General features: G+C 45.6%; 1 protein-coding gene across 3 annotated transcripts in view; it reads right to left on the bottom strand.

The window, feature by feature from the left end:
- Positions 1–1,101: 1,101 nt before the first annotated feature.
- Positions 1,102–26,188, bottom strand: part of LOC129387747 (defensin-like) — a 328,772-nt gene continuing 303,685 nt past the window's right edge. For all 3 annotated transcript variants that reach the window (XM_055077258.2, XM_072286378.1, XM_072286379.1), the window contains 3 exons: positions 3,535–3,603; positions 2,935–2,994; positions 1,102–1,280 (listed from right to left, as the gene is read on the bottom strand). In XM_055077258.2, coding sequence (XP_054933233.2) covers positions 1,162–1,280; positions 2,935–2,994; positions 3,535–3,603 — 248 coding nt within the window. In that variant the 3' untranslated portion in view covers positions 1,102–1,161. The remainder of the gene's footprint in view (positions 1,281–2,934; positions 2,995–3,534; positions 3,604–26,188) is intronic.

Below are 26,188 nucleotides of genomic sequence, written 5' to 3'. Positions count from 1 at the left end.
TGTTTTAAGTGGTAACTACTGTACCTCTATATTCTTGAGTGACGAAGGGCATCGCATACGGTGATTGTTCTACTCAAAGGAGGTCACGTTAAGAAGAGTACGTTGTCTCAGTAGGACAAATATGTTCTAGTTAACATTCAACACTTATTATGCAGGGCACACTTTGCGAAGTTGGGAGTTTGAAGCATAAATTTTTTATGCAGTTGCGATCCACGACCGAAAGTAATTACGCATATTAAGAGTCAAATTAACGCACGTTTTTGCTGCCGCTAAGTTTGAACGAAAGTGAGGTGGGTACGCATAAAGAAACAGTCGTGTACAACATATTCGTGTGCTTGCAAATAAAGCCATAAGATACTTACGGAACACACCAAGCTTGAAGTACACACGTCTGCACCGACTGGACCCGTCCCTTCGAGTTCGGCCCCCCCCCCCCCCCTGGACTCTCTCGACTCGAGACAACAGTACTTTATCGACTGTGGCTTGATGTGGCTCTCACAAGATATCTTGCCTTCCGAGTCGGTATGGACGCGAGCGTGGTTTGCAGTCGCTGCGGCGGCGAGGCGACTATAGAACACGTACTTTTCCACTGTCCTCGAGACAGCACGCACCGGCTATCGCTAGCGACCGTGTTAGAACGCCTTGACGACAGGCCACTTTCAGAACAGACAGTCTTGGAATGCCGAATGCCTACGTGAACTGCCGTCGCACCGAAAGTCGGCGAAGGCTTTGTTGACCTTTTTACGTGGCAGTGGCCTATTAGAAAGACTATATAGATCCTGTCCCCCTCTTTTTTTCGCGCCTTTCTTTTGTCCCCGCTCTTCTTTCCGTCTTTACTTCCCCTTTTCCTTCCCCTAGTGCAGGGTAGCAAACCGGACGCTCTAACTCTGGATAACCACCTTGCCTTTCTCTCATTTGCATCTCTCTCTCTCTCGTGTACAACATAAAATATATGTTGCGTGATTGCTAATCCTTTCCCGAACTCAGACTGCTCACTCGATTGTAATCAGTCATGGATATCTGTTCGATGCAGTTTAAGCGAGAATGGCTGAGCAGGACGAGTGAAGGTGTCTTTTCATGCGTTTGAGACATAATACAAAGTTGCACTGTATGCGCAGACTGCGCGCGCAAGATTTATTGAAACCTTACAGCGGGAACACTTCAGCTCTTGTAGCAGATGCAGGTGAGCTTCCATTTTCCTCCACAGTATCCTCCCCGGCGGCCGATGCTCAGGCAGTGCTTGTGGCAGAAGTCACTGATTGGGCAGCCGAAACCGCGGCCTGAAAATGAGGTGGTCATGATTACAGGTACATTTGACCGAGACGTCCGGGACAGCCCAATGCTTTTTGCTATTTCAGCTGCGATATTATGCGGGTATGCTCGCAGCTTTATATTTTAGTGTGGGACGCGAGTGATGGACACTTTGCGCGTCTATTTATCCAACGTATGAGGTGCTCGGGTGCGTGGGCTTTCTGCAATGAGACCTCAGAGTCACGATGTGTGGGCCTTCTCTTATCTAGGAGTTGCTGATGTGACCCTGAGTTTTGTTTTACCGTTTTCAGAAGCCAAGATCGCTGGCACAGAAAACAACGAGGCCGTTCCTGCTGTATTCGAAGTCGGCAAGTCTGTGCGACTGTTTAAAGACTTGGTGTGCGGCTTGAAAAGTGGACGCAATTAGTGCTCTCTCTCTCTTCCCTTCTCTCTCTCTTTTCACCCCATTATTTCATTCCCCCGTGCAGGGTAACAAACTGGCCGTGCGTTTGGTTAACCACCATGTCTTTCCTTGCTTCTCGCTCTTTCTCTTGGTTTACCTGTTGCGGAAAGCTGAACTTGAGGACTCTGAAAGCGTACACCGATCGCATGCTCAATAACATGGAAACCATTTTTGTGACACATTCCACATATTGGTTGCAAAGCTTGCTTTACTGATCCCGATTCTTGAAACATTGCATTACATGCCGAAATGATGGACCAAGGCTACCATGAATAAAAAAACGCGAAAAGTTATGATTACCTATGCGTCGCATGATTCCAATAGCCAGCCTTCAACATACTAGCGCAATTTTCATGCACGTCCTAGTAATATATCTGCATTTCAAAGAAGTAACGGTGTATATTAAGTACGCCGGTTATTTAATTTGTTTACAGATCGAATATGGCAAAACAATAATGTTGCTGGCATTGCAAAAGGTAGTAAGAAGAGCATTTTTCATGGTTATAGTGAAGTAATGCACGGGTCGAAGTACTGCCGACTCCGGGAACCCCACTACAACTAGTGCAAACGTGGCTTGAATTGATATAAATGCATGTCTTCAAATTGCAGAGTGAGCTTTGAAGGAAGCCACATTGGAAAGCCCCGGAATAATTGTTACCACCTGAGATTTCTGAGCATGCTGAGTAGGCTAACGTTCTCGCAAAAAAGAAAGAAAAAAGAAAAAAAAGATCCCCATGGGGAAATCAATGGTGCGGCTGCCAATCGAATCGACATAATGCTCAGATCTAATATTAATGACTGGAACAAGTTATACTTGAAATCCTACGTTAGTATTCAGGGGGAACTCGAGAGCAGCGGGTCGACTTGGCATGGTAAAGTGATATTTAGCTATCTGACTCTTATGAACGCAAATCACTTACAGGGGCTGAGCGAGTGCCGAGTCGCATTTGGTGAACCCACCTGCTTTGCATAGCTCGATTTATTCTGACCCAGCTCGGCAAGGTTGTCGGGTTCAGGGTTGAAAGCCATCGCTAACGAACCTGGCGCTCTGATCGTAAGCTCTGTCGTATCTATCACCTCGGCATACAGTGTCACTCAGTCGTCGACTCGCCAGAAATAAGTGAGCGTAAATGCTCTCGGAGGGACCCGTCTTAACCCGACTTCCGACTAAACCCTATGACATGTAGTTACCATGGAAATGACTGTTAGGATATACTTACGGACTCGAAGGTGCGGCTCCGTGCTTTCATCTTCGGTGGCGGAGGCTAGAGTCAGGAATGCTGCACGCATAACATGCATGTTTCATAAGCGCCAGCCAACCGAAGAAAGAGTGTACGAATAGTAAACGCGTTAGTCAGGTAATTGAGCGTCAAAATAACATCAAGTTGAGGAAGGGATTCTAACGCGCCTAATAAAGGTAATCGTACGCAGGCTGCCGAGGGCCGCGAGATCGCCGCGCCTCTGCTCTGCCGCCACAGCGCCGGTCACTCTGAGGATGTAAAGCAGTGGCGTTCTCGTAATACAATGCGGGTGTAGTACTGTAACAGCGCCATACTCAAGAGTATGGCGCTGTTTCGCAGCGGCGGGTTAACTATAGGTATGTGACGTGAACGAAGGAAAGAACACTATAAAGTTGGCCATATTTAGCTTACTTAAGGTGCGCGGCGTATAACAGATACCGGACCATCATAAATCTAGCAATGTTCTAATATTTCGACGCACCCAAAATCGCATGTACTGGGCACTGTGGCCCGGTCTACACCCGTGCACGCTACGCAGTGTTAGCAACATAGACCGTCTAGCACACGATTCGAACTCACCAACCAGCAGTCCAAGCAGAAACAGGACGGAGAAGAACCGCATTTTGGAAGTCGCGTTTACACCGGTACCTGCGCGAAGAAGTGAATACTTATATACGCGGTGTTAAAAAGTACGAAAAAAGAAGACGAAAGGGCATATTTCACTTATTGTTTAGAAGTCGATGAAATATATAAGCCGTTGGGTACACCAGCGCGAAAAAATATTCTTATAGTTAACCAACTTTCTAACATAAATAGTGTCGGCATAGGTCCCATGACGCAGTATTATACCGTGTACATAGTTAAATAATGTGCTTGACTTCCTTTATTTTATGGTGAAGCGGTAACTCATATGAAAAAGTTAACACGCGCGACTAATATAAATATCCGGTGGTAAAAGCGTTCGCTGGTCGGCGGTGCTGGGATTTCAATGCAGCTGTAGGGTGTCACTAAGGAAGTAAACGTAGCCACAACAGCTATTTCAACTACACTCTTGTGACACAAGCATAGCAATTGCTTTTTGTGAATACTGCATACGGCAAGAACGTAGGTGCGGCGATGAAATATTCAGCATGCTCTGATTCTACGACATGCCTATCAGCCGAGCAGGAAAGAGCTGAATGTTTCTACCTCTCTAAAAAAAAAAAAAGAACTAGCAAGTAAATCTGTAAGCAAGGACATCACTTAACAGAATGATTTTATAAGCTGAGAAAAACTGTGTGACGTACGCATTGAGCGTTCGTCAGAGGAGGAAAGCCCAATGTGCACTTACCTGCGGAGGCTGAAGTTCGGCGAAGAACGTAGCAGATCTCGGCGAAAATTTCGTTTTATATGCACTCTTATCATTTAGTGAGTGGGAACGCGTCCACATGCTGAGTATAGCGATGCACGTATCAGCGCACCAGAAAGGCTCCTCCGTCAATGAAAATACCTGTGACTCAATGTGAGATAAGAACACAACATATGACACCTGAGGTGTTGCCCTACTGATGTGAAAAACCGAACAGTCTTTCTTATCGGGGGTAATTCTGCTCAGGAGGTCATTGATAGCGCTTGCGTTGCACTTTGTACAGCTGATAGTGTTCCCAAGGTAGCGCGAACGTTTTGGCGGTGCGAAAACTGCGCCGCAGTCAGCGGATTTTCTGCCTGAGAACCTATATTGTCGGCGTTTTTTTCGTTGTTGCACAAGAAAAAAGCTCCTCAGAGCTCTCAATGTGTGTATTGTGTGTGAAATACGGTACCCACTTAACACAGGCGACCGTTAAATGCCTCGGGTCTTTCTGGAGGCACGAAATGTGCTCACAGAGAAAGCATCAAACACAGGTTTTCTACGCAATAATAGAATCAACTGGGATAAACAGAATCAACCATGCGTGTCTGTTTTCTCTTTTTATGCGTACGTTTATTCTTTGAGCTAAAGCTACTAAAGTCCTAACGCAAGACGAGCTAGCCCAACGAAATGTCCTACTGAACTAGGTCTAGCAGCGTCCTCTCGATCAAAATTAAGGCGGTAGCTCGGAGAGCCCAGGCATATGAAACTGCTGGCATTGCAATGTCTGAAGTTGTAGCATTACGGGGGGGGGGGGCTCAAGTTGTAGCGCCGTCAAATTGCTGGTATTGTAAAGTGTCAAGTCAAGTTGTGGTATTACAAAACGCATTCAAAGTGAACGAATCAGCGTAACTGTATGCAATAAAAGAAGAAAAAAATATAAACCAACAAGCTAGTACAATGAAGATAGTCGGTAGTGTTATGAACCGAGCAAAGTGCTGTATTTACTTTCCTGTTCGGTGGCAAATGAATTGACAACACGCTAAAAAATTAAAAATGTTATAACTATTGGGCATGTCCTTCCTAGGTGTAAGAGAACTAGTTTTTAACATTACTGTTTGTTAGCTCAGTTAGAAAACGCTCTTTTTTATTGAATTGAGAATAAGGAGATGTAACTCTATAATGGTAACGGCTACTCCTTTTCACATAGTAGTAACAAGCGCAATATCAAGTATAGCATGATAAGAAGAAAGAACGCCAAAGGCTAGAACAATCCAGAATGTCCAGTCCTGCACCCACATGAACATACAGAGATAAAACATGAGGAACCGTTCACGACACTGAGTGCCTACACATAAGCGTATACAGACTAAGTTGTCTATTTGGGCCTGTTTGTATGTCATAAGTATTTGCAGAATTGCGCATAAAAGACACGGACAAAATAAAGAACGATAGGACACACAAGGTGCAAACTTACAACAATGTTATTTCTGAAAGAACGTGAGAATTTTATACACTTGCTACAACAGAGCGCATATCTTCACACACGTGTCCATCCACTCAAAAAAGCTCTCTCCTTTGCTGACAGTGCAATTGACGCCGTAGTGCCCATGCCATGGCCGTGGTAGACTACAGAGGCGTTATCACATCCGGAGGCACGATTAATATCCGCAGCATTGAGTGTGTGGAGGAGGCAGCCATCTCCCTGGCATTCGCCTCTTCCAACTGCAGGATTATAATCAGCGACTCCAAGTTAGCTGTTCGCAATTTCTCGAAGGGGCGTATCTTCCGCGAGGCTTATAATATGCTGAAACGAAACTCATATCGGCGCCCCGTCATGATTATCTGTGCACCGGTGCATTCCTCATTGCCCGGGAACGAAGTGACCCACTCCATCGCGCGAGATTTTTTCATCATACCTTGCTGGTGAAGCAGCGCACTGACATGGACACAGTGAAGACACACAAGCCGACACTAGCTGCTCGCTGAGTCTTCACTGTTTACGTGTCCTTGCGCTGCTTCAGCAGCAAAGTATGGTGATTAATCACCAACTAGCCCAACTTTCCGCATTACTGAGCGCGAGGTTTTACCGACCGCGCTTTTGGCCACGATGACCTGTCATCGGGGAGGGATGGGATGGTTTTTTTTCCAGGAGATCATCACCCAATATCGCCTGAGCAGGAACCCTGCAGGCATGAATCGCTAAGTAAGGGACAGGAAGTTACGTGGCGGAGATTGCAAACAGGTGCCTTCGCCAACTTAAAGCTATATTCCAGAATTTACTATGGGGAATACTCTGAAGTCTGCCCCTGGTACCATGACAGACAAGCGGACATCAATCATATAATATGGGCCTGCTCGGCCAACCCGCCGCCATGAGGGCTCGCAAATTTAAGTACCAAGGATTGGGAGGCTGCTCTGCTCAGCTCGGACCCAGACCAACAACATCGGGTCGTCTAGTGGGCTGAGGAGGCCGCCAGGCCCTGTGGGCTCCTAGCCGCTTAATGACCTTGTGATTTTTCTAGCTAATAAGGTTTTACGCGCGCACGCCTCACTGATGGACCTATCTCCTAATTTATAAATATTATGTGCTTCTATTATCAAGCGAGTCATTTAATTTTTTGCTTCTAGCTAATATTGTGCACTGGTCGAACCTGGGTTTGCATCTGCAATCTCTGCAATGAATGGCTAACTAGCCGCCTGTCTTATTTTTAACATTAATTGGAATGGCTGATAGCGCCGAGTGCAATGCCTGCGGTGTCGAAGAAACTATAGACCATCTACTGTGCTACTGCCCATCATTTGAAAATGAAAGACAAGAACTCTGCACAGCTCTCAACCAGTTAGATAGAAAACCGTTCACCTTGAACAAGATCTTGGGACCATGGCCTCGCATATCGCAGCTACAAAAGGCCACAAAAGCGCTGCTGCGATATTTGAAAGATACAGGGTTGAGTCAGCGTCTGTGATCCGGACTGAGTGACTGAACGATATCCCCGGTGGACTTTCTCTTCTTTCTTTAATCTTTCCGTCCCCGTTTCCCTTTCCCCAGTGTAGGGTAGCCAACCGGGCTCAGTCCTGGTTAACCTCCCTACCTTTCATTTATCATTTGCTCTCTCTCTCTCTCTTATTCGCACGCTAATGTAGCCTGTCATCAATGTGCCGACCTGATTGTCTTATGTATCAAACGTTTACATGATAGTACTATATACGGTAGACTATGCTTTCATTGCACGCAACGTAATTGGTGGGATCTGGTATGTTGCACAATTAGCTTTCCCTGTTTTCTGCGTCCTTCATTTTGCATAGCTTTGCGAGTTCATCGGAAGCAGAAAACAGCACATTTACATCAATATGTTGGTATATTTCATTTAAATTGTGTGATACCCTATGAATATAAGGCGTAGCGTAAAAGTTCCTTTTTCTTTGTGAGCGGGACGTACAACATTACTGGTAGCCCTTATGGCCTTGAGAACTATTTCGGCTACAGAAATTAACAACTGTCTCGGGTGCCCTGCCTCTGAGAGGCGAGTGCATTGTTGACTGAAACTGGCTCGAAAAGCTGAACCGTTGCAATTAGTAGTGGTGGTGCGTCTTCGCAGCGTGTTCTGCACTTAAAAAGGTATAGAGTGCTCAGAATTTTACGACAATGAAGCCATACAAAGTGTAATAAACGAACCCACAAGAACGTCTGAATCCACAAGCACGAAAATCAGACAAATCCATGTACTTCCTATCATTCCCATAGTGGGTCGGTGATTGCAGCGCCAGAGTTCCCTCTAGCATATTTTAGGAAACTCTACGACTGCCACCGCTCCGTAGCTGAGCACGCTAAATACTGCGTCACAGTTGCATTGCACCGCCGTTGCAACAGGCGACAGTGATGAATATCTTCGATGCTGTGCACGTGTTTAGGCTTTGCCTGGCGGGTGATTCACTAGATGGCACTATGACAGGAGTGGCACTAGTGTCACTGTACATGCTCCCGCAGGGAGCAGAGTTGCGCATAGGTCCGCCAGTATGTTCCAGCTATGCGGGGAAACCACTCCTCGCGCGCGCAGGAGGGAATTGCACGCGGTGTTCCATTTGTATTTTTGTCTGATGGTCGCGAACTACATGCGCCAATTGTTCCCTAGCGCTGAGCAAGATGGCATTTTTCAATGTAGGCTGCGCTCGAATCATTGGCGTAGCCGGAATGGCGTAGGGTTCCCACCCCGCGAAACTTTGTTTGTATGTACGTATATATACATGCGTGTGCAAACACGCGCACGAACTTACATATAGGGGGTAGGACCCCCCTCGATTCCGCGAAATAATATCCTGACTACGACCGTGGCTCGAACAGCTCAAAAGTTCACGTGCAAATGTGTTGTGTGTGAGAGAGAGAGAGAGAGAGAGAGATAAGACAATGCACAGAAAGGTAGGGAGGTTAACCAGAGGTAGTTCCGGTTGGCTACCCTGCGCAGGGGGAAGGGTTAAGGGGGATAAAAAGCAAAACAGAGTGGAAGGGGGAGATAGAAAGAAAGAGAGACAAGCACGAACAAAGCGCGTACACTACAGAGCGGTAGGGGGCGGCATTCTTAGAGTCTGTCGTGAAGCCCCGTAGACCGCAGGAACCTTAATAACGCGAGTAAGGCCTTCAACGCGGATGTTCTTTCGGAGCATTGTCCTAAAGCTTTTAGTTCTAATAGTGGATGATTGTCCAACTGGTCCAGTACTCTGCAATGTGCTTTAACTTGCAACAGAAAGCGATGCAATGTTTTCCAGCATGCATATGAAGTTTTCCCACCGAGGCCTGAAGGAAAGAAATGTTTTAAAGGGTGTTTAAAGAAAACTTCACACACGTAAGGTGGATATATATGTTCAATGATCATTGCCAGGAGAACTATTGTGTATGCAGTTACGTCAGGCACCGTTAACAGAGCGTCATTTATCACTAACCTTCGTTCACAGCAGCTACATGTTTTCGATATATGCGGTGCCGACACGTACATTTAAACGCATTTCAAATGCTCACACGCGCACATTTTACACAAAGCTTATTTTTACGATTCATTCATACCGCGTACTAATCAGATGCTTTGTACCAGCAAATCTGCAAGTTGAAAAAGATTTACGATGAACGAGCGTCTAGATAAAATTTATTTCGCACAAGGGAATCGATGACCAATGGCAAGAGTGCTGGTTCTTGGAGACTTGGGGGGTAGATTTCAAAGCAACTGGAAAGATAACAATAGATATTAAGAATAACAACAGGTTATTTTTATTGCATTAATCCCGTCAAGATAGATGGCAAACTTGCAAATAATTATTCACACATTGCAGGGTGTAGAATGACAAAACATTTTTCTTCATCTCTTCATACTACTCGGGTCAATTTACTATAATATAGCGCTTATTAAACATACACGCCTAATTTTGCATTGCTCACGTCGACTAAGGCCGATCCAACGAGGAAGATATTGTGGGCGGTAAACGCAGAAGACTCCCCCCCCCCCCGCCCTGTCACAGCTGTCTCATAAGCGGGAGTGCTTACATTTACTTAATACAAAACAATGAACACTAGCACATGAATGAATGTTACATAACAAATCAGAACGCCAGGAAAAAAATGAAAACAGAGCAGAGGAAAATCAGGTTGCAGCGGGCAAATTGCATCAGCTAGCATTTACTCTTTTCTGAAAACACTGTTCTAGAGCCGCATAGTCAGAACAATCGTACAAACAACGCAGCGAATTGGGCTAGTTGGTAAGTTAACCTTCTTGGCGTATATGTGCAGCGCGACACAGACGTGTCCTTCATTCTTTGTCCCGCGTCTGTGTCGCGCTTCTAATATACGCCAATAATTGTACAAGTTATCAACCTTTCATGCCATCCGTACGCATCTCAGCGTCAACAGGGGTGTTACTCGAGACAAATGTTGCTTTAGTGTAAACAAGAAGAACGCATCTCGCATATAATGTTCCCTTTCAGAGCCGGCCGGTCTCGGCTGATACGCAGTAGCCATAACAATCGCGGGCGCACATCTGTCCGTTCGCGCAGCACCGCGTGGCAAAGCAGTGGTAAAGATTGCCACCTTCCGCGTGGTTTGTGCAGTTTTGTGCGCAGCACCCCGTCATACTAGAATACAAGTGTCAATATGTGTTTAGTATCACTTCACCAATGTCATTGACTTACATCGTAGAATACCGTACCCACAGACCGGAGCCGATGAATGCAACGCACACTCGATGGTCCGCTTATTGCAATCTCGATGCCACTGACGAAAACGACGAGTCGGCATCGCACCCGAAAAGTTGGCTTCGAATCGGCGCAGTTGAACAATTTCTTTCTCTATGGTTGACCATTTGACGTCATTTCGCGCCACGTGATAGCGCTCGCCGTATAGCGGTGCGAACGGCGCCGGAAAAGTTTTGCGCAACTCTGCTCCCTGCGGGAGCATTTACACGAATGCTAAGTGGTGCCACTGTCTGTGCTGTGAAGTCTCCATCGTCCGAAGTTGAAGTTCTATGGTTGAATCGCTTCCGTGGAGCGAGTGGACTTCAGGCGAGACAGCAAAGCGTGGCCGGAGGCGCCCGTTCCCTGCCGACGACGTACGAGACCGTCGCAACGCGGCGAAAGCGAGCTGCTGCAGAGAGACAACGTGCATCCCCAAAGTCCTCCACAACGCGAAACGTAGAACGAGCGGCTGTGGAGCGAGCACAGCCAGTTGCAGCGGCTGCAGCGAGGCAGCGTTTCGATTTCAGCGAGGTTCGATCCCACCATCGGACACGTAACTTTATTGAAGATGCCTGGAACGATGCAAAACAGGGACCTATCCACATATACCCCAAAGTGCCTAGGAGGGGGCAAGGAATGCCTCGAAATGAAAATTTCACGAAAAGCCGAAACATAGTAGATTAATAAGTAAAAGGTATCCCGTAAGAGGCGGGCGGGCGCGTGCTATCTGTTAAGGCTTTGTCAGCGTCTTATTAGCAGTTGCTGTCACGGTATCGTTGACCCTGTGGCCTGGAGCTTCACCAGGTATATCAGCGGAGAGTGCCTGGGCAGTGTCAAGGCAACGTATAACTAAAGACAAGACGATTATTTACATTGTTGCGGAAGGAGCGGTAAGCTCCGAAAGTTGCCCGGGAACACACACACAAAAGAAATTAAATGAAACGTTCTTGCTTTTAAATAAATACTACTACTACTACTACTACTACTACTACTACTACTACTACTACTACTACTACTACTACTAACTAACTAACTAACTAACTAGTGCTACTAAGTGCTTTTGTCCTTTCACGGGATAACTTTCTCTCAGAAGAGGGAAGGAGCTGTCAGGCGCAGGACAGGCCGCTGTACTCATTCATCATGGCTGGGCTCGCCTGCGTCAGCCTATAGCCGCCATGCTGGCGCCTTCATGAGGGGAAAGTCGCTCGCTCTTGCACACGCAATGTGTCGAGAGAGAAGGGGAGAGGGATCTGAACTCACTAACACTCTGCACAAACTGATACCTATATATCAGAACGACCGACTATATATCAGAGCGGCTAGTACACCCATCCTATACGGGCGAGTGCGCTCGCTCATGTTCACCGCTGTAAACACTGTGCTTTTGGCGTTTTGAAGCGACCGAAATGTTTTCTTTGTCCCGCTCGGTAGCTTGTAGCTCTTGGAGTTGTTTTTGTCCGCCTGATACGCACGTTCCCACTAGAGGCGTGCCGTAACTGCGCGAGCAAGCTTTTCTCTATTCGCCTGAAAAAGGTGGAAAAAAATTTTTTTGGTTAAACGTTGCGCCTGTGCGTTGAAGTATCAGACGAACCACTCTGATTGTGCGGGGCAATAAATTTTATGTAATAAAAATGCGAACAGCACATGTTAATCAGACTCATATAGAGGTGCGTGGAGTACCTCCTGGGACACCCACGAGGGTGGGTGCTACTGCTTTATACCAGCAGAAACTCGAGGACGACGATAAGAAAGAGACACGAAGAACACACGAGGAACGGATGTTCGACAGCGAGATGAAAAACGCAATGTTCAAAGTGAGTGCTGCGTAATATAATGGGGTCTACGCGGACTTTGACCGATGGCGTTTCAATATCGTTATCAACAGCATCTCAATAACGTTTTAGTCGTCGTTTCAGCGGTATACAACGATCATTTACCCTAGCAATCTGGCTTCGTTTTATATTATCGTTCCCATACTGTGGTCCTCTCGAGTAATTTCTGAAGAATGACGTAGGCGAAATAAAGTATCGAGATAAGAAGTCGGAAATATAAAGGAGAGTAATATACTGAGCAATAACAGGCACGAGGGGGCCGTCAGGGACGTACATTTGCCTCAGCGTATATTGCAGCGCGGTTGTTGTTATTTTTCACGTACGGAGTCGTTTCGAAGTCTTGAACCGTTTCATGCGAAAGATGGGCCTGCCACTGATTGCTCAAGCCACTGTTAGCCAGAGTGTGGTATCTAAAATGCAGCGTAAGAGAAGGAGACGGGCGCGCTCCGTATATAGAACGCTAGTGGCCGACGCGTTTCCAGACCACACTGCACCGAGTCCACTGTCCCTAGGTGCTCAGAAAGACAGCCGGCAGTAAAAGCCATATGATGTGGAAGCGCGGAGCCAATGCGGAACGCTGAAGTATATGGATGGAGCTGCCTGCTACCGTGTCTGAGAAATTGCGGCAAGAAAAACGCACCGTTCGTCTAGCCACTTTTATATTTTTAATGACCAAACCCATTTGGGCACCCAAAGAACGTAGCACGAGCACACACGTAGAGAAGAAACTTACCAAAAGGGCCCGCGATTTCCTAGACAGTCCTTTTTTACGCCTTCCTAGGCTCGCCCGCGGCAGGGGAATAAAAGTCGAGCGAGAAGTAGCGTGGGCTGGATGCACTAACAGCTGAGAGAGTACGGGAGATGCATAGAACCTTTCTGTTGCCAATAACTTATGATGGCTCTCGAGTCTTTGAGAAAGAGTGGCGTACGAAAACGGCCCTCGACGTTGCATGTGATGGACTTGGGTGGGATCTCCGTCTGATGCGATTGCCTGAGAAAGCAGGTAATAAAACAGAGAGTGAGAGCAATCAACTGCGAAGGTCAACGATCCTCAAAGTGTGTAGCTGTTTTTTTTTTTTCTTTTAACAAAACCATGCTGTGAAGCAACCACGTTCGATGGATACCTTTACATTACTGCGAAGTTGTAAAAGCGAACTCCTGGCCCATCGCGGTGCCGCCGCGCTATTAACAGTTAGGGTCTTTTCCTTCACCATATAAGCAGTCAAAAGCATCTATGAACTTTGCACGTGGCTATCTGCAAGCGCCTTTTGCGCAATGCAAGAACGCTGTGCAGGAAAGTCAGAACAAGGCAATTCGCAGAAAGGCTCGAGCTGCAGACTATACACCTACAAAGAATCAACTATACGACGATTAGAAGCGCGCGGCACACTGTGGCTTCACGCTTGAACGCACCGCTGGCTGCTTGATGCGCTGAGCTGTGCTTACCAGCGCGACACACACACACACACACACACACACACACACACACACACACACACACACACACACACACGCACGCACACGCACACGCACACGCACACACACACACACACACACACACACACACACACACACACACACACACACACACACACACACACACACACGTGCACACACAAGAGGAAGATGGTAATGGCTGAGGCAGATTCAAATCCTTTAACGCTAGCCGAGGCTGTAGGATGCTTTTGAAAGTTTCGAGACCTCGTGCCAACAAGCTTTTGCCAGAGAAAGTGCACGAAAAACATGGACTCTTTGGACAGCTTTGTTACTTCTTGCACTTTAAGAGCACCAGTGCAAATGAAAATTAAAGATTTTTTTTTCAAAACGAGGTAGGATGCAACGTAACTGTTATCCACTTTGCATATATTGGGATACGTAACTCCATGAATTGCATTTTCCACTTTGTTGCTGTGCCCTATGCTGTGCCCTATGCAGTTCCATATTCTAGTGAATATTCAGTTTAGTGAATTTTCAGTTAAGTGAACTACTTCCTTGGGTCCCTTAAATGTCACTCAAGTGAGAGTTCACTGGTCATGTTTCTGCATTCCGCCCCCGTAGGAATACGGCCACCACGGCTGCGATCACACCCGAGCCTTCGTGATCAGCAGCCCAACGCCATAGTCACTGTGCTACCACAGCTGTTTAGGTCACAGTAAGCGCACGCAAAGTGAAATATAAAGTAGAAAAAAGAAATCCCCACGGAAGTGTTCCATTACGCTACGATGTGAACTGCGATTTCGAGAGGCACCGAAGGAAACACGTAGAAGTTAGTAAATATAAATAACCGATTAACAAAGTAATTTCAAGTTCTTTCGCCCAACGCGTTGAAACAAGTTCTAAATCGACTGGGATCGGGCTTCAGTCATCGGCAGAAGGAACCTGGTCGCAACAGAAGTATCACGAATCGCTAACGACGCCGATAATGAAGAAAGGCTGAATCGTAATGACAGTGATCCCCCTGAGAGCACCCTTGAGCAATGCGCCTGAGGAAATTGTTGAAAGTTGGCATTCTAGGACACTTGCATTAGTGAACAAGGCTTTCATGTGGAATCCATAACATCGGCTCCCGCTTTAACTGTACGTTTTGTGGGAGTTATGTTTTATTTTCCTTTTTTTTGTGTTATAGGTTCGGTTCCCGACCAGACGAAAGGTCGCCCAGTCAATGATTTCATTATTGTGTGAGTGCTCGCTCGAGAGACCGCCTCACCGCTGTAAACGCTGTTAGCTAAACCTTTTATTTTTCTCATGACCTTGCTTTGCGCTTTCCTCATTTACAGCCGTAAGCGTACCGTCCAACGCCAGACAGCAGCGAAAGCGGGACATCGTTCGTTTGAATCATGAGGGATCTCTGGGGCCAGAGTTTCTTAGGAAGGATGGGTGGCAGAATTGGAAGGGGGGGGGGGACGTTTAATTAGCGCACGTCGTTAATCGACAGACCATTTTCACAGTCAACCATTTTTGTAATGCCGACCTCATAAGCCGTCACAGCAGAGGGCGACGGAGGCGCTGCTACAGTTTTTAAGAACAGCAGACGTGCACAAACTGGCTGTAGCCTGAATTGGAGTTCATTGCCGTGCCCGCGATCCCGCGCTGTTATAGTGTGCGGTGATCGTGACCGGCTGTGGTCGTTTGTTTCTGTTTCGTTTCGGTAGTTCTTCCTCTCGTTGCTCCGTCCCATGCGTACATGTTAGCAAACCAGAATTTTGCGTGATGGTTGACCTCTCTCTCTTTCTCTCATTGTCCATTCTTTCGTCTCTCGCTCTCTCCGTGTTTTTTTGTGGTCCTCATGCTCTCTCTGGCTATCACCCAGCCTAGGATGCATGGATTTTTTTTCTTTCAAATTGGCTACCTAGGTCCAGACGTTTCCACACAACATGATCAAAACACTTCAATGCATCAAGAGCAGTCAAGCTGCCAAGTGCATACTTTAGCTTGATGAAGTGGCTTTGACATTGACGCTGAAAGATGACAGGAGGAAGAAAAGCAGGACGAGAGGTGGGAAATGCAGAGGGAGGTCGAAAGAACGCAATGGCCGCGCAACAAACTAAAGGCGCTTAGAAAACATCCACTGTCACTTCGGAGAATACTAGCTACTTGTCTAGTTATAACTAGATATAGAAACCTTAACGACTTTCGTCCATAGACAGCCTATAAACAAAAATAAATAGAGACTGTATCGACTTTCGTCTATAGGTTGTCTATAGAGGGGAAGTAGACGAAAAAGAAACAAACACCTCATCGACTTTTTCTATAGACCGTCTATAGACTGCGAGTAGACAAAAATAAATAGAAATCTTATCGACTTTCATCTATAGACAGTCTGTAGACAAAGAATAGACAAAAAGAACTGTATCGACTTTCGTCTATAGGTAGTCTATAGAGGGGAAGCAGACAAAAGGAAACAAACACCTTATCGACTTTTTTCTATAGACCGTCTATAGACTGCGAATAGACAAAAGGAAATAGAAACCTTGTCGACTTTTGTCTGTAGGCAGTCTGTAGACTTTGTATCAACAAAATACCAAATCTATAGAGGCAAGGTCTTCTATAAAAACTCTATAGACTTTCTATAGACAGTTTAAAGTCATTTTTGTAAGGGTAACGGCCTTCACTGGACAGCTTGTCGAGCCATGAAAGACTTCTGTATTAGTACGGACTTGTGATCACAATAAGAAAGGTGACTTTATGCACTGTGCTTCGTGTTCATTTGTTGTTTTTTCCTCTTTTTAATTTATTTTAGATCTATTTTGATATTGTAACAATGTGTATGTTCGAGCACATGAAAACAATTGTGTTGCTTTTTTTTCGCCTGTTGTAAAGTGACATTAAAAATTGCAATTCTTCCAAAGAAAGTGCACCAGTCAGATAAAGATTTTCGGACGGGCTCGTGCATGTACATAAAAAAAAATATTGGATAGCCTGTGAAGGGATATCCCAGCGTGCTGACACTATTATTACACATCCACGGAACGAAAATTGCTTGTGCAACGAGTCATGATGTCAGCCAATAAGCAAAGTTTCGCTAAGTAACTTTTTTCAATTAAGATATTCGGTTTATATATGTTGAAGCACATGTTGAAAGGGCGAAACTGATGCCAGACAATCATGAAGCTATATCAAGTTAACAAGAATTCTTCCTACTCCTCCTCCCCCTCCCACTTTTCTTTACCCCCAGTGTGCGCTTGCAAATCCGACGCCAGTCTTGTTGACCTCCCTGTCTTATATCATATCTCTTCTTGCTTTCTCTTGTGCTCCGCTGAAAGGCAGCTTTAAGATACCTGTGCCAGAAAGCTTTGCTACCAAATTACTCGCTTTTCTGGTAACCTTTTCTTGCATGTGGTGCACATAATGTAGCTATCAAACTGAACATCAACGTATTTTGTAGCATTTTTATAGAGGATGAATAGGTCTGAACTGGCTATAGTGTCGGGATTTCAGCTTAACGGATACAGCTTCATTGCTGAGCGGCCTATATTTGACAATAGCAGCATTAGCCTTAGAATTAAAGTACAATATTTCAATGAGTGAATCTTCTTTAATTGCATTACTGAGCATTAACGTTTTTCATGCACGCAATTTTCTACCTCATAAAGTAATCCAGCTGGACACGCGCAACTCCGCCTTTCTGAGTGATTATCAACTGGTTGTCTCCAGTAGAATCAATCTGCCACAGAAAAGGAACAAAAACAAAAACGAAAAAAAAGCGAGAACGCACTTTATATTCAGAAGCAAGTGCAACAACAAGCATTGCGGCAGTAACAATGGCGCAATGCCGCAAAACGTCTCCATCTGTTCCAGCGTGATACGATAGATGCGGTGGTGTTGCGCATTTTCATAATCGGTAAAATAAACACGGCACATCTTGTTAGACATTTCCAGGACGCGCTGCCTTGAAAGCAGGCTACGAATAATGGAGGCAGACACGCGAGTTTACCAGACAACTGTATTATTTTTTTTTTCACACGTTGTCACATATATAGCTGTAAAAGGATGGGACGAAATGATAAAACACCCACCCTCCGTTAAACTACATCATTCTTTCGAGACCCATCGCGCAGTGGCATTGCACTGTTGAGCACGAAGTTACAGGTTCAATCCGGGCCGAGGCGACCGTATTTCGATGAGGGCGAAATCCAAACGCTCGCGTAGTTGAGATTTACGCGCACGATAAAGAGCTTCGGGCGGTCAAAATTAGTTCAGAGTCTCACACTACGACTTTGCCTCGTGACCAGATCGTAGTTTCGGCCCGTAAAACCCCAGAACTCAAATATGTTGAAGTGATACCTTGTGAAGTGAAGCGCACCGACAATCAAATCAATTTCTACAAATAACAAGCTTGCAGACGACGCACTTTTCTGCTCCCAGTGCAGCCATGACAACCGATTCGAAAACACTCTTTCTTTGTCATGTTTTATTCGCCCTAGCATATTCTATAGTTTTGGGGGAAATTCTGTCTGCATTACTTGTGCAGTGCTTTAGAGACAGGGCTTTCTGAAAATTAACAGAAACCAACTAGTCACATTTATTGCTCTGTTCTTGTCGGAAGGCGCCACTGCGCCAGAGATTCTGTCTGAGGCGGTTGTTGAACCTTGGTCGCAGCGCTCGAAACATTAATTGAGGATCTTCGTTGGATCAAAAAAAAAAAAAAAAAAAACAGAACATACTTATGCAAACCACGAAAGAAAGTATTTCGCGCTAAAGTACAGCTACAGCAGCACCATGTGCAGATAAATTAGGAACTTGTGAGAGTGTTGTAACTTCACAAAGTCGTGAACCAATTAGCGGCGTACGCCGCAGGCAATGAGGAGATTAACCGTACTCGGAGCGGCTGAAGTAAACAGCCTTACATGTCGGTTATTTCAAGGCAGCCTTGTATTATATTGATAACGAGCTGGGGAAGTTCACGTATGCCTGCGTTTATGCTTTGGAGAAGTGCAAAGCAAGCAGTCAATGGAATATGCTAACGGTGCAGTTCTGCACTGGTTATGTTCGCAATATTCGTTATCATTCTTGTTATTGCATCCACGCAAAGAAAATATCGATATAATTTTACGTTAACGCTTGAAAATGGTGATAAATGACGGACAGCGATAAACAATTAAGTTATTCAGACACGTCGTGGTAAGTATTAAGCGAGCGTCAAAAAGTGGTGGTATAAAAAGCGATTGGTGCAGTTTGCGACGGACGTTAGTCGTTTTTATTTTCTTGACGAGAGCACGCACATAAAAAGGAATTGTGGACTGAGCTTTCTCAAAGCGAAGCTTTCTTTGCTACCATTCTACGGTTTCGTCTGGGTCGGTGGGCAGCTGGGGCCCTATAACGTAAAACTATCGCAATCAGTTTTTATTCTAATCTCTTGACGTAACCACCGACGCATGCATGGCGCGGTAGCCCACAGCGTTGTTTGAAAAGCCCAATGAAACGCGTTCCTCGTTTATAGGAGGTCACTTTTCTTTCTTTCAAAGCAAATAGCATTGCCTACATTGAGCAGATTTTCTCATAGAATCGGATGAAAAGAGGCGAGGAGCACGTTCAAGTGAAAGTAGATAAACGGACGAGGGGGGTGGTGCTCCGCGTCTGCGATTGATCCGCTTCCCTTTACTTAGCTTGTGGAGGCTGATAGAAAATCACGGCGGCGAGCAACGGAACATTAAAACTGCCGCCAGAGAGGATCCCCACCAAAAGTTGGCCTAGTGATGTGTACGTTCCGAAAGGGCTCGCTAACGTTATACTGCCACGGAAAAATGTTTATTATACGCAAATAAATCCATGCTCCCCGGCCGCTCTCAGTAGCTAGTGCCCGAACAATCGGCGGGTAGCCATCGTCTATTTCTGTCGGGACGGGGCAGTCTCCGGCTATTCAGAAAAAAAATTCAGTTTTGTTCAGTATATTAATGCGTCTTTAACGCGTACACGCCACTATGACGCGGTGAGCTATCGCGGTTTTCTGACGTCGCGTGACAGACAGGCGAAGTGGGCGCAGTCCAAAAACGTTTGATCAATGGTAGATAATTATGTCGAAAAGGGCGTCGAATCAGGAAAAAAAAAATATGTTTCTTTCGTTCGGTCTAATCACGCATAACCAGTGTACACATATCTTACCAGGTGGGGCGTTTTCGCGGTTTTCGTGCCGTCGCGTGAGAGACATGCGAAGTTGGGGTGGCCCGAAATGTTTTTGACCAATTATGGAGGACTGATTGCAGAATTGGAATAGAAAAGTTTAGAATAGCTTTACGTTATAGCGCCCCTGGTCTTGTTGTCGCTGAGTAGATTCGCACTCACTTCAAAAAAAAAAAAAAGAAAAAAAAGAAAGAAAAGGAAACACATCCGGCGGCGATATTCCAATCTCCACCCCCCCTCCCCCATCGCAGCAGCCCATGCTCTAACCACTAGGAAACAACAGCATCTATTTTTTCTTTCATGGTATTTATTACAGTTGCCTGTAACACAATAAAACATTCACTAATTGTGCATAGCCATAGAATGGCGGGTACGATGACAGTCACGCACAGAAGAGGCACAATACAATCACAAGTACTGTTCATACTTTAAGTGGAACTTCAGGTTCCACTTATTATTATTATTATTATTATTATTATTATTATTATTATTATTGTTTGTTTTGAACACATATACACATATACACAGTTAACAGGAAAGGGAAAGCGAGGAGCAGGCTGGCAACTGCCACCGGAAGGGGCAAAACGTTTGGGAAGGGTGGTAAGGATAAGCAGCTCACTAAGATGGGGTAAGAGCCCCGTTGAATGTCGCATACATCACAAACATGTTTAGGTTCACTGCCATATAAATAATATGCACTCTTGTAGGTCTAGAATCGATTCGGCGTTGCAGTCCATCATTCGCGCTTTCCACAAACTGTGCATTCCCACGAGGAAAAAAAAAAAACAGTTTAACATGTACATTATAATCAGAGGTCGCCAACAGGTACCGCACTGTACGAGCGTTGATCTCGAAGTCCTTCTTTAGAGTCCGTTGGAGGACATCCCAAAATAGGATGGCGCCTTTGCAGCTAATAAAGTTATGCTCAGATGTCTCTGGCACATTATAAAGATGACAGTCAACAGTAGACGCAAAGATACCCGCTTTCTGTAGCGATGTTTTTACCGGTAAGGTTTCGCTATGCAGTTTACAAAAGAATGTTTGACAGCAAGGGGATATACACATTTTGGGAACTCGCTTTATTGCATCATGCCCTGGCGATTCGATGTATAGTGATCCGTAAATGAGAGGCGAGAATAGCAAGGATAGCAAATGTTTTTATAACGTTTTGTGCGACACGGAGTACAAGTACTCAGTGCAAAAACGAACTGTCAGGAAACGAACCGTCAAGTAAACCTCTTGCATGAATTACTACATGCATAAAGGCGAAGAAGTTGAAGAAACAACCGAATGAAGCAATGCATTAACAAGTGTGAATTGCATGAATGACTGAATCATATGATGCGAGGTACCACTAAAAAAGAAGAAACGAGACACCATCTGCCACACGTAAAGGTGCACTATGGCCAGCCCAACAACACTAACTGGCCTAAAAATATTGTCCCACCTCATGGACTCAGAAGTTGAAGACCATACGAAAGTTGCAAAAATTTGGTAAAAATGTTGGATGTAAAGCCTGGCACAATGAATCACTTGCAATACGTTGTAAATTTTGCTGCCAGAACTTATTTCAGGCTTCAGCTCTTCCGAAAGTGAAAAGTTGGTGTGGAACGAATGCCTGAGCGTAACATTGCAGTGCCAAAACTCGTTCTTTTAAATAGTGCGCGCCTAATTTATATGCGTCTAGAGGTGGCCGAACATGAATCCACCTAACGTCTGCAAGCTGTTCTGGCTTATCACGCCATCATGAGGGTATTTCCAGATGTGTAACTCTTTGATTACACTAACATGCATATACACCGCATACACATCAGGCAATATATGATGCCGTTCTTTTTGCACACATACGATTTGTCGTAGCTTCAAAGTGGACTTCCACGTAACAATACGCGTCAGGCGCGCTTTGACACTACTGGCGTCGAACGATTATCACCTGGTTAATAACGGCAAGTTATTTGTCCTCTTCAAACCTACGAACCACGCACGACTGTCTGATAGCAAAGACGGGGACCTCGGCAAAACACTGTCTGCTAAATATGTACGTCAAGGAGAGCATGGGGGTGGTAGAAAAATAAGAATGTCCATATATATATTAATCAGGAATCCGACTCCTAGTTCTCGTCTCTCTGCTAAGCCCCGGTAGCACAAGACGTGCCCGCTTTTTAGCACTGTATATGCTTCTTTTGGCCTCCTAACTTCACTGAGCCCTATTATATCCCATTTACTGCCCTCTAATTCCTCCAATAGCACTGCTAGACTCGTCTCACTAGATAACGTTCTAGCGTTAAACGTTGCCAGGTTCATATGCCAATGGCGGCCTGTCCGGAGCCAGGCATTCTTAGCACCCTCTGCAGTGTCGCAGGTCTGACCGCCGCCGTGGTCAGTTGCTTCGCAGCTGCTGGGGACTGAGGGCCGGGGTTTGATTGTTCTGTTCATATAGGAGGTTGTGGCCAAGTACTGCACCAGGGTGGCCAATCCTGCTCTGGTGAGAGAGTGCGTTACCGGTTCTGGTCACCGGGATCAGGCCGCACTCCAGGCCTGTTTGTGCAATTTTCTCAACACACGGTTGTGTTTTTTTTCTGGTATTTTCCGGTGGAGAATTCTGCGGTCCGGGATTTGAATCACGGTCCTCTTGCACGGGAGGCGGATACTGTACCGTCCGCGCAGGAGTTAAATTTAAAATAAATTGTGGGCTTTTACGTGACAAAACCACTTTCTGATTATGAGGCACGCCGTAGTGGAGGACTCCGGAAATTTCGACCACCTGGGGTTCTTTAACGTGCACCTAAATCTAAGTACACAGGTGTTTTCGCATTTCGCCCCCATCGAAATGCGGCCGCCGTGGCCGGGATCCGATCCCGCGATCTCGTGCTCAGCAGTCTAACACCATAGCCACTGAGTAACCACGGCGGGTCCCGCAGGAGTTGTACGCCTCATTTAATATACAGTGGTGCCCTATTTGATCAGTCAAGGTGTACCAATCTGAGCTCGGATATACCGCACGGATGGCACTCGGCTAGAGAACCTGGTATTTATGACCTGCACATGTGAGGCCATACATATTTGAAGATATATATCTTTCTTTTTTTTATTTTAGGAGGGTTCCCGTACAGTGATAAAATAAAGGAAAAGACATTAAAAGAAAGAAAAAAAAAGAAAGAAAAAGGGGCGAAAAAAATGGAACATAACAGGTGATTTGAACTCGTGACCCTTCGATGTTGCCCGAAAAGATAGCTCAGTCGGTTGGTTCGTCAGGCCCCAGGCTACTTTCAAGCGCCACAGCTCCTGCTCCGAGCCTCACACTTACGTGGAAAGGGACTCATGTTGTCCGCGATAGTCGGTTTTTCGATAGTCAATGATAGTCGATAGTCGGATAGTGGTTGGAAGGCATACTTTCTTGGAAAAATGGCCGCCCGAGGAGAAGAGCGAACTCGAGCGGCTTTAGAGACAAGGAAAACTGCCTTAAAATATTTAGACTTGAGGGAAAGCTTCGTTAACAAACTATAACACGGCAATCAGAACTCGAATATAATTATAACCCTAATAATAATTGTAAATATTCATCTCATCTACGGGATCTAATGCGCGCACTGTTGCTTTGTCTCTGCGTGTAGTAGTTGAGAGAGCCAGTTTAAGGGAGGCGAAGAAGGAAGGAAAGGGAAGTCTCTGAGTCATATGATAGAGTCATATCATGAGAAGCCAACAAACACTGACACCAAGGACAACATAGGGGAAATTACTTCTGCTTAATAAATTAAATAAAGAAACGATAAATTAATGGAAATTAAAGTGGATGAAAAAACAACTTGCCGCAGGTGGGAACCGAACCCACAACCTTCGCATTTCGCGTGCGATGCTCTGCCAATTGAGCTACCGCGGCGCCGTTTCCCCATCCACTTTCTTGGGTATTTGTGTGTCCTAGTAGAACCCTAGGAGTGTTAGCCAGCGCCACCACTCACAGACCTTGGCGGCGGACGTGGAACGTCCTTTTTGCCGCAGGCGTCACGAGAACGTGATCTTTTTGGATGAAGGCAACTGGTCAATAAACCCACATATGCTACCTGAATGCATCAATGTAGCCGGATTCGAGACCTTCGTTATATAATGAACGAGAAGAAAGGGGGTTAACCGAGGGGCCTGATTTTTATTAGTCATATCATGAGCAGCCAACAAACCAACCTGCGCAAGTTGTTTTTTCATCCACTTTAATTTCCATTAATTTATCGTTTCTTTATTTAATTTATTAAGCACAAGTAATTTCCCCTATGTTTTCCTTGGTGTCAGTGTTTGTTGGCTTCTCGCGAACACAATCATCTCACGCTGCCTTGTCGGCCATTCCAGTGCTAAAAGCAAAATAGTTTGTAAAGGAGAGTTTCCATGGCCGAAAAGGAGCACGCTGAGTGTCGAGAATTCCTCCAAATTCAGTTCTCCATAATGCATTAAGCATCTGCTTTTGAAATTACCGTTTAAAAAAGAAAATTTACATTTCCCTTTCTGACCTTTTCTCCCTTTCTCTCATATTTTGCTTTCCACATGCACCTACGCACTCGCGCGCAGGCAAACAAATTACTTTATGAGCTCGATTGGTCTTGTGAACTTGCTCGTTATACCTTCGCCTCTTCATTTCAATCATGGCTTTTGATGGTTGCCCTGAGTTAATTACCGACGAGGGATAGTATACATGCACTTTAGCGTTTCGTTACTCGTGCTGCATAATGAAACGCGAGTTAAACATCTAGACAATAAATGTTTTCCGAGCGCGTTTATTTTTTAGCTGGACGCTATTCCCGCGCTTCCGAGACATCTTGCTTTCCCGTATCCTTTTAAAGAGGACCGAAAGCGATCTCATTCTATATTCTTGCTGCCTTCAGGAGAAATGCGCGTATTATGTACTCGCCATTTCCTTTTTCACGTTTTGTTGCCCTCTTTCGTAAGTTTCGTCGTAACATCATTATTTTCGTCGAACTGCTTTGCACAAATATACCATTAGCATGCACAACAGAGAGCTTGACGAACTCGTGTACAGGATGCTTCGCAAAACGCGCGTTTTCAAATCACGGATGCTGCGCACCATTAAAATTTCGTCGAGATATGTCGGGTACCAACATTGGAGGCCAGATGAAAGAGAAGTAAACGAAAGACCATTGCCGCTGCACTCAGTGCACTCCTGGGCCTAACGGGAACACAACGGTGTCGGTGCCATGCCTAATTGAATTCTTAATGGGCTCGTCGAAATCGCTGCCGCCGTACTTCACGGCACGTGGGAATAATGTAGATTCGCTCCGCTGAAAGTTCGCTAGCTTATTCTCATACCATCATGAACAAGCGGGACGGAACACTGCAGGGGAGCTGTCTCTTTTTTTTTTTCTTTGTATGTAAAATACTTGAACGCGTTCTATTGGCGGCGAAAATATGCGAATACACCGTCTTCCCCCTTATTTTGGGTGGTTGTTGCGTTCTCTCCTGGAACCGAATACTAGTTGAATTCAAATGAGATGTGACCGCACTGTATCAGAGAGAAGGGGACGCCGTTATGTCTTGCTCAATTCACCGCGTAGCAGCCCGACACATCCGCCGCATTCGTTGCATCGAGAGGGGCCTGCATATCAGAAACGAAGATGACGCATGTTAAATCTTGAACAAAGGTCAAATAACAATCTGGGGCCCTATAACGTGAAATATATTCCAATATGTTTTAATTCCAGTCTCCTGGCGTCAAATTTGAGTAACCGCCGACGCAATCACCCGCAGGGTTGTCTGAACAGACCAATCAAACGCTCTCCTCGTTCATAGGAGGTCACTTTTGTTTGCTTGAAAACGAATAACATTGCCTACATTGAGCGGCTTGTTTCATATAATTTGGTGACAAGAGGCGAGGAGCATGCTCAAGTGGAGAGGGATTCGATAGGGCCGAGCCACTGCACTGAAAGTCGATAACCAGATGAAGAAGGTGGTGCCGGCGTCTGCGATTGGTCCGCTTTCCCTTACTTAGCTTGCGGTGGCTGGTCGAAAATCGCGGCGGCATGCAACGGAAGCTTAATAATGACGCTAAAACTGATCCTCAGCAATGAAGAGTTGCCAGAATGAGGTCGTAAACGTGCCAAAAGTGCTCGAAAACGTTACACGGCCACGCAAGGAGTTTTATTAAACGCAAATAAACCCCTCCTCTCCGGCAGGTGCCAGTAGCCAACGGCTGAGCGATCGGCGGCAGCAATCTTTTATTCCTTTCGGAACG

Source organism: Dermacentor andersoni, chromosome 2 (assembly GCF_023375885.2).
Source record: "Dermacentor andersoni chromosome 2, qqDerAnde1_hic_scaffold, whole genome shotgun sequence".
Lineage (NCBI taxonomy): Eukaryota > Metazoa > Arthropoda > Arachnida > Ixodida > Ixodidae > Dermacentor > Dermacentor andersoni.
This window is presented reverse-complemented; position numbering and strand designations above follow the sequence as displayed.